The following is a 14,831-nucleotide window of genomic DNA, read 5'->3' as shown; positions in this document are numbered from 1 at the left end:
CTCTGGTTATTATGAACTTTTTTTTTTTTTTTTTTTTTTTTTTTACATTTGTGGCACATTCCACTGTACAGATATGCTATAACTGATTTAGCCATTTCCCTGTGATAGTCATTCCTTTTCCCCTATTAAAAACATTGCCACAATAAATATCCTTTTACATGCTTGTTTTAAAGCAACTTGTCTAATTCTTTTCTTAGGAAAGATTTCTGGAGATGAAATTGTGTAGTCAATGAATGTTTTTCAGAGATTATGACACGTAGTGCTAAATGATCCTCGGAGAAAGGTTTTAACCAATTCCACGAGCTGCATGTGAGTAACTGCCTCCCTTTAACTAGGCTAATACTGGGTACTCCGTTCCCATGACCTTTTCTCATCCAGCAGGACATTCTTGTTTTATTGGACATTTCTTTTTGTTTTATATTTCTTATTTGGTGAAATTTTCTGTTCATATCCTTTGCTCTTAATTGTTCTATTAAGGTGTTTGCTTTTTTGTATGGTTTATAAACATACTTTATATATTACCCTTTTGTCTATTAGTACTATTTGTATTGTCACAATTTTCCTGATTTGTCATTTACCTTTATTGTATTTGTTTACACTTTAAAATACTTAAAGTGTAAGTATAGGATAATAAGATGATTACCTGTGCACCTACCACCAAACTCTAATGAATGTTAACATCTTGTCATATTTGTTTCAAATCTTGTTTTCTTTTTCCTTACCAAAAAAAAAAAAAAAAAAGCAAATACTTAAATAGCATTTGATGTATGCCAGGCACTGTTCTAGTGTTTTACATATATTAAATCATTTAACCCTCACAGTAACCCTATGAGATATGTAATGCTTATTCTCCCCATTTTACAGATAGGGAAACTGAGATCCAAAGGAGTTAAACCAGTAATTCAAATGATGGCTTCCACTATGAATTCTTACCCATCATGTGCCATCACAGATAAACCAGGAGCCACCCATAGTACTGTATTCATTCCAAGGTAATCACTATCCCAAATTTGATGTTTATCATTTCTACACATTTTTACAGTTTTAATGTATATAACAACACATAGTATTTTTGTATTCTTTTAACTTCATGTAAATAAGCTATGCTTTATATATTCTCTTTCAAGTTCCTTTTATTTTTAACATTGTGTTTGAGATTTATTGACACATGTATATGTATCCATTCTAATTGTGTACAGTATTTCATTGTATGAGTACACCACAATTTATTTATCCACTTTATAAAATTAATGGACATTTATATTGATTCTAACTTCCCCTATGACTAAACATACTGTAAAGAACTTTCTTATACATGTTTCTTTGTACAGATGTGTGAGACTTTCTTAAGAATATATATATATGGAATTGTTGAGTTGTAGGGTATACAGTATATATCTGTGATTTAGCAGATATTGTTCAATTGCTCCCCAAATGGTTGTACCAAATCCACACTCTTACAAGCTGTGAATTCCTACTGTTTCACATCCTTGTCAACACACAGAAGCCTAGTTTTTATTCTGTTAGGGCAAGAAACAGTATTTCAATGTTGCTTTAATTTCCATTCCTCTGTTTCTCTTCATTTGTTTATAACCATCTGAATTATCTCTTCTGTGATTTGCTTGTCATTTCCTTTGTCCATTGTTGTGGTTGTGTTTTTATCATTTTATCACTGTCCCTCTTTTCCTATTGATGTGTAAATCTTCAATATTGCCTGGATTCCATGTATTTCTAGTTAAATACTTATCATAATATCAATTTCCAGTTTGTGGTAGTGATTTCACTTAGTTTGTAATATCCCTTGTTGTACAGAGATTACAAATTTTAACAATTTGTAATTTAGCAATCTTTTCTTTCATGATGTAAGCTTTTTTGGATTATTGAAGGCCTTCCCAACCCCAAGATCTTAAAGCTTTTTCTCCTGTTGTTATTCCAAAAACTTTAAAGTTTTGCTTTATCACATTTAGGTGTTAAGTACAATTCCCCTGCATCTAATTTATGAATATGATGTGAGGTAGGAATCTAAATTGATTTTCTTCCATGCAGATAACCATTCTCCCAGCATCATTTATTAAACAGTCCCATCCTTTTCCTACTGATTTATTTTGTTTTATTTTATTTTATTTTATTTTATTTACTTTATTTTATTTTATTTTTTGAGAAAGGGTCTCACTCTGTCACCCAGTCTGGGGTGTAGTGGTGCGATCTCAGCTCACTGCAACCTCCACCTCCCAGGTTCAAGTGATTCTCCTGCTTCGGCCTCCTGAGTAGCTGGGACTACAGGTGCATGCCACCATACCCAGCTAATTTTTGTATTTTTAGTAGAGACAGGCTTTCTGCATGTTGGCCAGGCTGGTCTCTAACTCCTGACCTCAGATGATCTGCTCACCTCGGCTGGCCTCCCAAAGTGCTGAGATTACAGGCATGAGCCACTGCACCCGGCCTTTTCCTACTGATTTATAATACCATCTCTGTTATTTATCAAGTTACCCAATATGGATTGTTCTATTTCTGTGTTCTCAATTCTGTAGCACAATCTTTTTTTCCATCCCTGCATCAATACTCTAATATTTTTAGCTTTCTAAGATATCTTAACATACTATGGTAAATTCCCTACCTTAGTCCTTAATTTATCTTGATCTGCTTTACTTTCCATATGAGTTTTAGGATTATCTTGTCAAGTTCCATTTAAAAAAGTATTGAGATTTTGACTGGAATTACATTGAACTTATAGGTTAATTTGGGAAGAATTTGTATGTCTACAATAGTCATGCTTTCATTCATGAAAATGGCACATCTCTCCACTTTTATGTCTTCTTTTATGTTTCTTGGCAGTTTCATATTTTTTCATACAAAATTTGCATATCTTTTGTTATATTTATCGCTAAATTTCTCATAGTTTTTATTGTGATCATAAGTGATAACTTAAAAAATGTATTTTCTCCAATTGATTGTTGATGGTGACTAGGAACACTATTTGGAATACTGAAGCTGTACCCACTAATATTGTTGAACTCTCGTATTAGTTCTAACAGCCTCTCTGTAGATTTTCTAGAACGATTTAAATAGACAACAACATAATCTGGAAAATAATGTCAGATATGTTTTTCTTCCTTCTTTCTTCTATTTCTTCTCTTCATCTCTCTATATTACATTCTGGGCAACTTTATTAGATCTAAATTTACAATCATTTAATTATCTCCCCAACTGTATTAATATGCTATTTGATGTGTACATTGAAATTTTAATCTCAATGGCTATATTTTTCATTTATGGAGATTTTATTTGGTTCCTTTTCAAAGCTGCATTATTTTCTTATGTTTTTAATCTCTTATTTTATGTCTCTGGTTATTATGAACTTTTTTTTTTTTTTTTTGAGCAGAGTCTCATCCTGTCACCAAGACTGGAGTGCAGTGATATGATCTCAGCTCACTGCAATCTTGGCCCCGCTGGGGATCCAAGTGATCCTCCCACCTCAGCCTCCCAAGTAGCTAGGACCACAGGTGCACACCACCACGCCTGGCTATTTTTGTGTATTTGTAGTAGAGACAGGGTCTTGTCATGTTGTCCAGGCTGGTCTCGAATTCCTGAGCTCAAGCAATCTGCCCGCCTCGGCCTCCCAAACTGCTGGAATTACAGGTGTGAAATACCGCACCTGGCCAATTATGAACATTTTTATCATCTCTATCAAGCAATTCTACTATGTGACATTTTTAAGGGGATAGCCTGATTGTGTCTGTGCGTATGTGTGTCTGCTGACTCTTCCTCATGGTGGAATATTTCCTTCTGTGTTTTATAATTTGGGCAATCCAGCTTGACCTGGGCCAAAGGTGTGTCCTTCCAGAGAAGTTTTGTTCCCTTTTAGGGGCCCCAAGACATTATTCTAGGATCACTTTCTATGTTAATTTTTTAGATGTAGGTTCCAGGACTACTCAGGTATAAATATGAACCCCAAATCTGTATGAGGCCAAATCCATAGTCACAGCCTTTCAGGGGTTACTTTTTTCCTTTCCAGCCCTGGCTAAGACAGGGCTTCTTTATCATTTCCCAGGGTTTGTGTGTAGGTTTTTTCTGGATCACCATTTTTCTGAATGTATGGTCATATTCTTATGGGGCTACTCAGTTTCGACCCCTACTCACACTGTCCCAAGGTTGAGTGTCTTGTCTCCACATGCTCATTAAAATCCAAGCCTCCAGACTATGCAAATCAACACCTCCCCACCCCACCCAGGGTAGTAGCTACAGAGCCATTTCACAAATTTACTGCTATGGTTTTTAAGCTTCTTTTTGTTTTTGGCACTTCGGGTTTCCGTGACAGTAGCCCCCTCTTATCTATGGGCAATACATTCCAACAAGGCTCCTAGTGAGTGCCTGAAACCATGGATATTACTGAACCCTATATATACTATGCCTTTTCCTAAATCTACATACCTCTGATAAAGTTTGATTTATAAATTGGGCACAATAAGAGATGAACAACTTCTCTTTGTCATATATTTGGCTTCTCTTTGGCACATCTGTATTGCCAGCATCATTACTTTTCTGCTTTGGAGAATAAGGATTAAGTACAATAAGGGTTACTTGAACACAAACACTATGATACCACAACAGTCTATTTGATAACAGAGATCGCTAGTAAATGACTAATGGGTAGGTTGCATATAGAGCACAATACGCTGAACAAAGGGACAATTCACGTCCCCGAGCAGAATGGAGCAAGACAGTGTGAGATTTCATCGTAATACTCAAAAGGGTGTGCCATTTAAAACTAATGAATTGTTTATTTCTGGAATTTTCTATTTAATATTTTCACATCATGGGTGACCATGGGTAACTGAAACCACAGAAAGCAGAATTGTGGATAAGAGGAACTACTGTACTTTCTCATGCACTTAGCTATGTAATTCAAAGAATGTTTGCTGTATTTTAAATTGTTTATTAATAGGAGACTTTTCAGATTTTCTTGTCCATAATATTGCTGGAAACAGAAGTTTCATTTGCCTTTTACCTTTATTTGTGTGATGGGCTAAAAAGTTAGTTAAATCTATCAGTCTTCTCCTTTATGGAATTTGTCTTCAGATACATGCTTAGAAAGGCTTTTCCCAAGCTGATTATTTACTCATGCTTATTTTTATGGTATTGTTTCTTAACACTTAATATTTAAACTACCTAGAATATATTAAATGCAATAAAATCAAAACCTTACATACTAGCAATAAAGCTATTCAAACAGAACAAAATATAGCTATAACCCAACTACACTGCCTGCTACCTATAATTTAACGACAAGTTTAATACAACTGCAGTTTAGCCACAACTTGCTGACCCAGTGAAGCCACCAGTGCTGTTCATCACACCTAACTTGCTGCTCAGTCCAACCCAATGGTCACAACCAGATAAAACCACACTCAACTGAAACCCTGCATAACTACCATCTGAAGACCACCCAACATTCCCAACAGTGCCATGAGACTTCTACCCACTGAGATGTAGCTTTCCCTTCTGTTTGCACATAGAAGGAAAGAAAAGTAAAATTGCAGCAAGTGGACTCAAATTGGTGAAAAAAATCTCAATAGGCCCTGCAGAGAACTATCTAGAGTCCTGGGTTTGGAAAGTAAGAAGAAAAGAAAATCCTCATACCCCACAGTGTGAGAGACCTACCTGCCTATGGGGTTCACTTGAACAGCTGGGCCTGAGACAGGCTGGCTCTGCAGTAAGAGCAAGCTTAGATCAAATGGGGCCAGAAGTCCCCCTACCATCCTCACACCAACCTCAATGGTGATCTCAGAAGCTCCTTTTTGAGGCCAGTGGGCTCATGGCAACTCTACCCTGGGATCCTCTAAAGACAAGCTGACTCTGTTTACCTGGACTGATCCAATATGGACCTGTCCTGGGAGTTGAGAGATGCCCAACTCTGCCCCTGCTATGTCATTCCTCCAGTCTCTGGGCCTCGGTTTCCCTATCTGTATAATAAAGAGGCAGGGCTTGATGTGGTATCAAGAAAAAAAAAATCAGAATTAGAACCCAGACATTCTGACTTCCAGGAGCAATCTAACAACAACAACAATAGCACAGCAATCATTTGTTTTGAGTGCTTACTGCTTATCAATCTATGAGCCAAGCAGATTATAGATATTATCTTATTCAATCCTCATTACCTTCCTATGAGGTTGATATTGTCATACTAATTTCCCATTTATTGAATTCAACAAATATTTATTGGGCCAATTACTGAGTAAATTGCTTGAGATCAGCTAGTTAGTAAGAGCTGAGTCAGAATTCAAATCTGGCTCTGCCTGATTTACTTACTACACCCAGCTATCCATCCATCCATCCATCCATCCACCCATCCCTCCATCTTTCCCTCCTTCTATCCAACCATTCATCCACAATTTCCCCCATCAACAACACTGATGCAAGCTCAGTCCATAAGAGAACTACCTCCTTCTGCAGACACTCTCCTCCATCTACAAATTACAAAATCTCAAGTCTCCACACATTTCAGGTTTACCCCCAGCTCACTTTTGTTTTCTAGACTGTGAACATCTGCATAAACTTTTCACTCCACCCTCCCACTCCAAATCTACATTTCTCAGCTCCTTAGAAGCTGACCTTGAGATTCCCTCCCTCCTCCAAGATGTCTTCTATGATGATTCCCACCCTCAAAAGATCCTTCTGTGTGCAGGATCCCTTCTCCCTTACCCATGAAGGCTATGCCAGCTGCCCGAGGTTCCCTCCTGCCAGGATGCCCATTTGATAGCCAGCTGCAGGTGGCTCTTACCAGGTTTCCGACCTGCAGCATCTCCTCGAATTCACTTGTCATGTTGTAGTGCTCCAGCGCCATGAAGAGTGTGTTGAGCACGATGCACATAGTGATGGTGAGGTCAGCAAACGGGTCCATGACCACCAACTTCACTCCCTGCTTGATGGACATCCACAGTGGGCAGCACTCCCAGATCAGGTAGCGCTGGGCGAGGCGGTTCCAGCATGGTGGACACTTGCGGCGAGACTCCTCTAACTCTGAGGGGACAGCCAGTGAGTTAGTTTGATTCTGTTGACTGAGCCATATGTATCTGGAATACCTTCCAGAAAAGATTTATGACTTGCTTTGGGAGATGACAGGGCTGCTACATGACAGTGGGACAGTGGGGGCAGGGAAGGCCGAGGGAATGGGTGGCTTGTGTCTTGGCTCCTTAGTCTGGAAATACGAGAGAAGAGGGCCATAGGGACAGGAAACAGAGATGGAGGCGGGGAAAATGGGGACAGGAGAGATTATTAGGACAAACGTACAACTGCTTAAGACAACAGTCCCACATAGACCTGGGGACACTCAGGGGAGGACAGGCTGAAAATGATGAAACAGTAATGGGGACAGGCAAGTTCGGACACAAGGACACCTGGGACAGAATGGGTAGGGACAGATGTGGACATCTAGGATGTGTCAGGACAAATGGGAGAGGGGATGCCGAGGACAGGGTGGAAAAGATGAGAATACATCCGAGACAGGAGGGAACAAGATCAGGATGGGGGGTGCCAAATTCAGACTGGAACGGATGTGGAGTTGCCTAGGGCAGGAATGGCTGGGAAAGATGTGGGATGCCTGGAATAGCCTGAAGTAGATATGGGAATAGCTAGAACAGACATGGGTGTGCTCAGGACAGGATGGTCCTAGACAAACATGGTTATGGTTGGGAGACGATGGAATGAGACTGATAAGCATCTGGGACAGGCCAGATGTGGGAGTGTTTGGGAGAAACACAGACATGGTGACGCCCAGGAGAGAACAAGCTGAAACAGATGAGAAGAGATGGAAGGACAGGCAAGGCTCCACAGAACAGAGAAGGCTGGGACAGTGTGGGGATGTCCAAAGCAGGCCAATACAAATGGGGGGATGCCTGGATCAGGCTGGGATGAAGGTAAGGGTGCCTGCAGCAGAGGTGGGGAGTATTTAAATGACCTGGGGGTGCTGACCTTCCAGTGCGCTGGTGAGGACACTGACTGCGCTGAGAGCCCGCTGCCGTGCTCCTGGCTCCTCGAAGCCATCTATACATGGAACCTGGGGGGTCAGCATCTGGGGCCCGCCTGGCTCCTCCGATGGTGTGGTCTGAGTGCAATCAGGAGACTGGCGTCAGCCTGGGCAAAGGGGTCCTGCCCCTAGCTCTAGTCCTGCTGGGGTGGCCAGTCTAGACTCAGGCTGGGGATGCCATCAAGATGAAGGTCTTGATGGGACACTGGATGCTAGGCTTCTCTGTTCCCAACTCCCTCCCAGTTAAGAACTCCCTCCACCCCTCCTGCCAATCACTGTCTCCTTCATTCTCGTTTCTTCTTCACTGCCTCTCATCAGCAGTGATTCCTGAGTGTGGTCAGGAAGCTACACATATCACAGGTCCTCCCTGAGCCTGATGCTCTCATACACATTAGTACATGCAAAAATGATCTGGGATTCTTAATTGACCACAAGCTTCCTAGTGTCAAGAGCATAAAGAAGCTGAAAAAAAAATCTAACATGCTCTAAGATAATGCTAATAGAAGGATAAAGTACAATGCTTACACATGGCTGGTGGGAGGCTGTGTCTTTTGTGGGGGCAGTGAGGCTGGATTTACCAAGAAAATTTTAAATTGGCCCTCCAAGTCCTCATCTGGTAATCTAACTTCATAAATAATTACATATGTGCATCAAAAATACACATAAATGATGTTCATTGCATCACTGTTCCTAATACCATAAGAACAAAACAACCAATCAATAGCAACCATATTCAAATCAATTATAGACACAATCCAACTCTGGGATCTGATAGACAACAAAGAGAATGAGGCAGTTCTTTGTATGCTCCCACGGGGACATCTCCAAGGCAAACAGTTTGATGAAAAAACAAGAAAAAGATCGGGGAAATGCATACCAAATGATTAAAGTGGACATATCTGGGGAATGGGATTGTAGGGGAGGGGAAAGAGAGGGAGAAGTTCCCTTTTCACTTCTGCACTGTGTACTTCTGCACTGTGGGATTTGTTTTCACCACGCATGCACCATTTTTATCAGTATAAAACCCAGGCCTGGAAACAGCCCTGGTGAAGGGAGGTGGCAGGCAGGCATTCTCTAGGCTTACCTGGAGCCTCCCACAGAACCAAGGAGGGCCAATAAAGCCTTCACTTCAGCAGGGCCCTACATGACCACAGCCCAGGCACTGAGCTGTTCAGCATGCAATAGCAAGAATCTGTAATCTGATGGGCCTAGACTACCCAGGGTAGAAGAAGCAGGGCATAGGGTGGGTACCAAATAGATCTGGGCTCAAGTTAAGGACATCCTGGCCATTGGTAGGACTGCTCTGAAATGTTGCCTAGGGAGGCAGTGAACTCCCAGTCATGGAAGTATTCAAGTGGAGGCACCTGAGAGGGCTGAGGTGGCTGGTGCAACGGTACTATCCTAGGTCCAACGCAACCATGAATTTGGCCAGCTTAACTCACAAGCAAGTTTTAAATTTTCCCAACTTCTCCCCTCCTTCTTTGCCATCTATCATAGTTTGGTTATCACTTGGCACATATGCACTCTCTTTCCTCTCCCACCGAGGGTGAATTAAACTTCCCTGCCCTGGGCATGAATGGCTTTCTTTGGACAACAGAATGTTAGTGGACACACTGTGAACAGAAACCTCAACTGGGCTAGTGCTGTTTATCTTGCTCTTGTGCTCCAGGAATTCTCCATGAAAAGAGCTTCCCCAGGTAGCTGTCACCCTTTCAGCCTGGGCCTCAGAACAAAGATGTGGAGCAGCCCTGAGCCTAACCCACAGCATGAAGCTCAGCCCAGCCAGCGTGCAGTCTGGAGCAGGGCTTCCCAGCTAAGCCTAACCTACATGGGCCACATTGTAGTCAACCTGCAGATAAGTGAGCATGAGAATAAAGGCTTGTTGCTAGATACTGACTTCTGGGGTAGTTTGCTACACGGCATTATTATGACAGTAGCTGACTAATACACCATCCTAGTCCAGGTGGTCATCATCCCTTTCCCAAAACCACTACAACAGCCTCCTAACTGGCTTCTTTTCTTCTTCTCGTCCCTCTATTCTCTGCATAGTAGAAAGGGATTCCTTTAAAAAGTGAATCAGATAATGTCACTCCTCTGTTCAACAACTCCTCCCATCCTACTCCTCCCCATCTTACTTACATAGTGTATCCAAACTTTTCTATGGTCTAGAAGGTCCTGCACAGTCCAAATCCTAACTCATGAAACTCATTTTAATGTTTTACCACACCTGGCCCTGTTAGTCACCCTCATCCCTTGGATGTGTCCTCCTCGGGGGCTTTGCACTTGCTATTCCCTCTACCTGAATGCTATTCCTCTGCATCTTCAGGGCTGGCTCCCTAAAATCATTTGCCTGTCAATTTTAATGTTACCTCCTTGGGAAGGCCTTTCCCAAGTATTCTAATAGCCCTCATCCTCATCCCTCCCCTTAGCAACTTGCTATCACATGACTTATTGCTACCTGAAAATATTGATTAGTTTACTGTCTTCCTAACTATGGTATAAACTCCAAGAGGACAGTGATCTTGCCTTCTTTGTTTGCTGATATAACCCTGGAGTCTCAACACTGCCTGGCACTCCACATGGCAGGCTGGCACTAGATAAATATTAGATGGATGGATAAATTCTTGGGAATCAATCAGAAGGCTTGGGTTAGAGTTCCAGCTCTGTTCCTAACTTGCTAGGTGGCCACAGGAAATGAGGATGAAGATTTAACATGCAGGGGGAGAAAAGGAATGGATATTCAGTGTGCTTCTCCCACCTACATCTAGACTTTTGGAACCAGGCAGTCTCACACAAGCAGAGGGCAAAGTAAGTCTTCAGTCCCTACCTCCCAATCTGGATAAACTGAACGTGAGCTGTCTGCTGGGCTGGCCCTTCCTCCCCATCCTTGTTGATTAGGCATCCACAGTGTGTCCAACACTGTGCTCTGTTTTCAGACTGGAACTGGGCAGAAATGTGTCACTGGGGACCCAGTGGAAGCACAGAAGGCATTCCCAGGGTCTGCAGCCGGCTAATCTCTTTGACTCTTCAAATGTCTCCATCTTGGTTCGCTAATTCCTTTAACTTTGCAAATGACCCTGTCTTGGCCTGCTAATACCTTTAAGGTTACAAATGGGCCCCACAGAAGTGAGAATGGGTGAAGTCAGAATTCCTGGTAATGAAGTGCTTGAACTTGGATTCCTCCCGACATGTGCAGTACAATGAGATGATTTTCTCCTTAACAAGATTAGGAAATTCTATTAGCGCTCCCAGCTGCTGACCCGATTCCATGAGGCTGAAGCTCCAGGGCTGAACCTGCCTGGTTTAGTGTTCCTGGAAGCTAGACACCCCACCCTTCAGATGGGCCAGGGCCTCCCCAGCTTTACCTAAAGCTGTGGTCTGCCCCCAGGGGTGCCCAATTTCCTCCCTTCACACTATGCTCCAGAGGAGTGTGGGACACTGGGCATTCTGCAGTGTGCCCCAGGAACCTCGCTCCTTCCTGCTCACTAATACCAATAACAGATAATACTGATGACTCCAACACCAGGCGAGTCCAGGTCTCAACACTGGACCTAGTTGCACTCTTTCAGTCCTCACCACAACTTGCTGGCGTATAATTTTCACTTTACAGATGAGGAAATTGAGGCACAAAGAGATTAATTAACCCGTACCATGTTCCACAGATGGAGCAAGAGTCTGAGTGACATGAAATAAGCCATGCGGCTGGGAGCCCTGCATCTTCAGGCCACCCTCCACCTTCCTGGTCAAGCCTTCCATCCATTCTACCTTCCTCTCCAAGTGCGCCCTGCAGGCCTTGGGGGCTGAGCCAGATGTTCAGCTTTTTCCCGGGTGGGCTGCTCTGGTCACTGTGTTGGGGGCCCGGGGTCCGCAAGGACACCTGATGGCTGATTGGGCAGCTATGAGTCTGTCATAGGATTGACTAAGTGACCAAAGTTCTGATTGGCCTTTCACAATCTGGCCAGTCCCTTCCTATCGCCTTTGGAGCAGTCACTGCAACTTCTCTCGCTGTCGCTCCCTCTGTTCCAGCCACACTGACCTCATGGCATCTCCTCCAACAGGCCAGGCAGATTCTGCCTCAGGGCCTCCGTGCTTGCTGTTCCTTGTACCCGGAACAGGCTTCCCCAGATGACGGTCATGGCAGCGTTACTAGCTGTGACATATTTAACTATTATCCTTCTTTATCACCATCACACACAATATAGATATTTTTTCTTTTTTGATTTTTTTTTTTTTTGAGATGGAGTCTCACTCTGTTGCCCAGGCTGAAGTGCAATGGCGTGATCTCAGCTCACTGCAACCTCCGCCTCCTGAGTTCAAGTGATTCTCCTGTCTCAGCCTCCCAAGTAGCTGGGATTACAGGCATGCACCTCCACGCCCAGCTAATTTTCGTATTTTTAGTAGAGATGGGGTTTTACCATGTTGGCCAGGCTGGTCTTGAACTCCTGACCTCACGTGATCGCCCCACCTCGGCCTCCCAAAGTGCTGGGATTACAGGCGTGCCCCATCGCACCCGGCTTTCCTTTGATTTTTGTCTGTCTGTCTCCATTAGCATGGATGCTCTATGAGGGCAGAGATTTTTTTTGTAAGTTTCTGCACCTAGAGCCCAGCACATAATAGGTGCTCAACAAATACTTGGTGAGTATTTTTGGACTTGGCACTGGTGATCGGTTTGAGAGACCAGAACTGCCCTGGTGCCTGCACCTCGGGGCTGGCTCACCGTGTCTGGTGGGTGCTCTAGCATCACAGGGCGGAGGAGGTGGCTTCCTGGGGATGTGGCCTCTGGGTCACCCGCCCCCAGTAAGGAGACCACTCCATTGCAGTCCACAGTGCTGTTCTTTTTGCCATTGAGGGTGTGGCCAGGAGTCGAGGTTCCAGGACTGGGCTGTCCCTGGGCACTGGTCCGGCGCAGGGGCCAGGGCACCAGCAGTGATGTGTGGTGGCTCTCGCTCTCCCCCGCTGTGCTGTTTTCATCATCTGCAAAATCTGTTTCGGAACCCAGGTCTCGCCGGCGAAAGGTGAAAATGCTCCCGCGGCTGGAACGTGGCTTCACAGAAGTCCTGCTGAGGCCGTGGGTGAGGCTGAGATGATTCTAAGGGCATGAGGAGAGGGGACATGACCATGACATGTGCTCTTCATGTGCTCCCAGCCTGTCTTTTGTGCCACTGGCCTCAGCCAAACTTCTCGGAGCATTGAGGGCTTTTTTTGCCACACAGGAACTGGGAGGGTTGGGCCAGGGGTACTTGGAAGAGGGGATGTGGGGTTAGAGATAATCCTGTATCTTCTGGGATCTCTACTCCCCTCAAATCTATGTCTCTGGAGCTGGGAGCCTGAAACTTAACTGGGCTTGGAGTTCGAGCTCAGGATGGGTAAGGGAGAAGGAGGCAGGAAGGCTCCTGGTGTTGCAGACAGGCCCGGTCTGAGCAGGACCTGGGGCACTCGGAATGGCCCCTCACTCTTACGGACATGTCCTTGAACTCCTACCAACCCATACCATGGGGCCTCGTCCCCCGGCCCCAGCTCCAGTGCGGGGATACTGGCCTCAGGTTGGGGATATCACAACACCCAAAACTACCCTGTCCCTCTGCCCAGAGCTCCCCTACTCTAAGGAAGGCCATGGGAAACAGGAAGGGCAGAGAGGAGCAACCATGGGGGCTGTGACTGTCCAGGGGCCTAGCATGATGGGCTTTTCATGCCAGACCCACCCTGGAAAAGCTAGAACCACAGCTGGGATTACCATTGCTCTGGGACCATCTTCTGAGTCAGACTTGGGGAGCCTGTCCTCCCCACACTCCTCAGTTCCTGAAGACATCCGTTTTCTCCTCTTGCTTCTTCTCTCATGGCTGTTTACCGGGGCCAAAGGGGACATCTCCAAGGAGCTACGGGACACGGTATCCACACCCCTAATGGCGAGGGCCTGGAAAAGAGCGGAGGAAGGGATGTTTCCATCATTGAGACTTTGTGCAGCCTCAGGCTCAGGCAGGCCAGGCAACTCTCAGTGACTTGGATTTCTCTATCAGTAAGTGGACTTGCACACCTACTCCAAAATGAGGACATCATGGAGATAAACTCAGACAGACCCAGAATATTTTGGGAAAGATCAAGATCCAGGAAGGAAAATAGGAGTGGCTAAAGTGGGCAGTCTTGGAAGAGGGGAGTGTGTGGAACAGGTGGGAGGTGGGCGTGGATGAGCAGAGAAGTGGCAGAACCAGAGGGCAGAGGCTCTCCTAGAAGCTTTAGCTGGCCAAAAGTGTACTGGAAGATGTGGCATGGGGCAGTGAGAAGAACAAGTGGGTGCCCACAGCCTGGCTTCTAATAGCTCACTCTATAGCCAGCCTCCAGGCTCCACCATGTGGGGGACTGGGGATGGCTAGGGCAGCATTGTCAGTGCTTATTTTCTGAGACAGCTCTGTTCTCTGACATTGGACCTTCTTCACTACCCTACCAGAAGGCATCCCTTGACCAGAATAAACTATGTGCATGGACACATGGATCTCTTATCCAGCATGCACTGTGCTCACGGAGACCATCTTCACCCAGGAGCTACCACCCAGCAGGCACCATTTTTACCCAGTTGGCGCCACTTTCATCTGGAAGACAGGATGACCACAGGAACAAGTTTACTCAGCACAAGCCACACACATAGGACCCACCTTACCCAGCAGATGTCACTTTTTTTTTTTTTTTTTGAGACAGAGTCTCGCTCTGTCGCCCAAACTGGAGTGCAGTGGCCGGATCTCAGCTCACTGCAAGCTCCGCCTTTCGGGTTCATGCCATTCTCCTGCCTCAGCCTCCCGAGTAGCTGGGA

At 44.6% G+C, this 14,831-nt stretch overlaps 1 protein-coding gene across 6 annotated transcripts in view; it reads right to left on the bottom strand.

Moving 5' to 3' along the window:
* The window catches only part of SCN5A (sodium channel, voltage gated, type V alpha subunit), an 84,959-nt gene that overhangs the window by 42,316 nt on the left and 27,812 nt on the right, over window positions 1–14,831 (bottom strand). For all 6 annotated transcript variants that reach the window (XM_011953307.1, XM_011953309.1, XM_011953304.1 and 3 more), the window contains exons 10-13: window positions 13,761–13,940; window positions 12,744–13,115; window positions 7,972–8,104; window positions 6,782–7,020 (exon numbers count right to left, since the gene is read on the bottom strand). In XM_011953307.1, the coding sequence (XP_011808697.1) occupies window positions 6,782–7,020; window positions 7,972–8,104; window positions 12,744–13,115; window positions 13,761–13,940 (924 nt within the window). The remainder of the gene's footprint in view (window positions 1–6,781; window positions 7,021–7,971; window positions 8,105–12,743; window positions 13,116–13,760; window positions 13,941–14,831) is intronic.

This window comes from Colobus angolensis, unplaced genomic scaffold (genome assembly GCF_000951035.1).
Source record: "Colobus angolensis palliatus isolate OR3802 unplaced genomic scaffold, Cang.pa_1.0 Scaffold36, whole genome shotgun sequence".
NCBI lineage: Eukaryota > Metazoa > Chordata > Mammalia > Primates > Cercopithecidae > Colobus > Colobus angolensis.
This window is presented reverse-complemented; position numbering and strand designations above follow the sequence as displayed.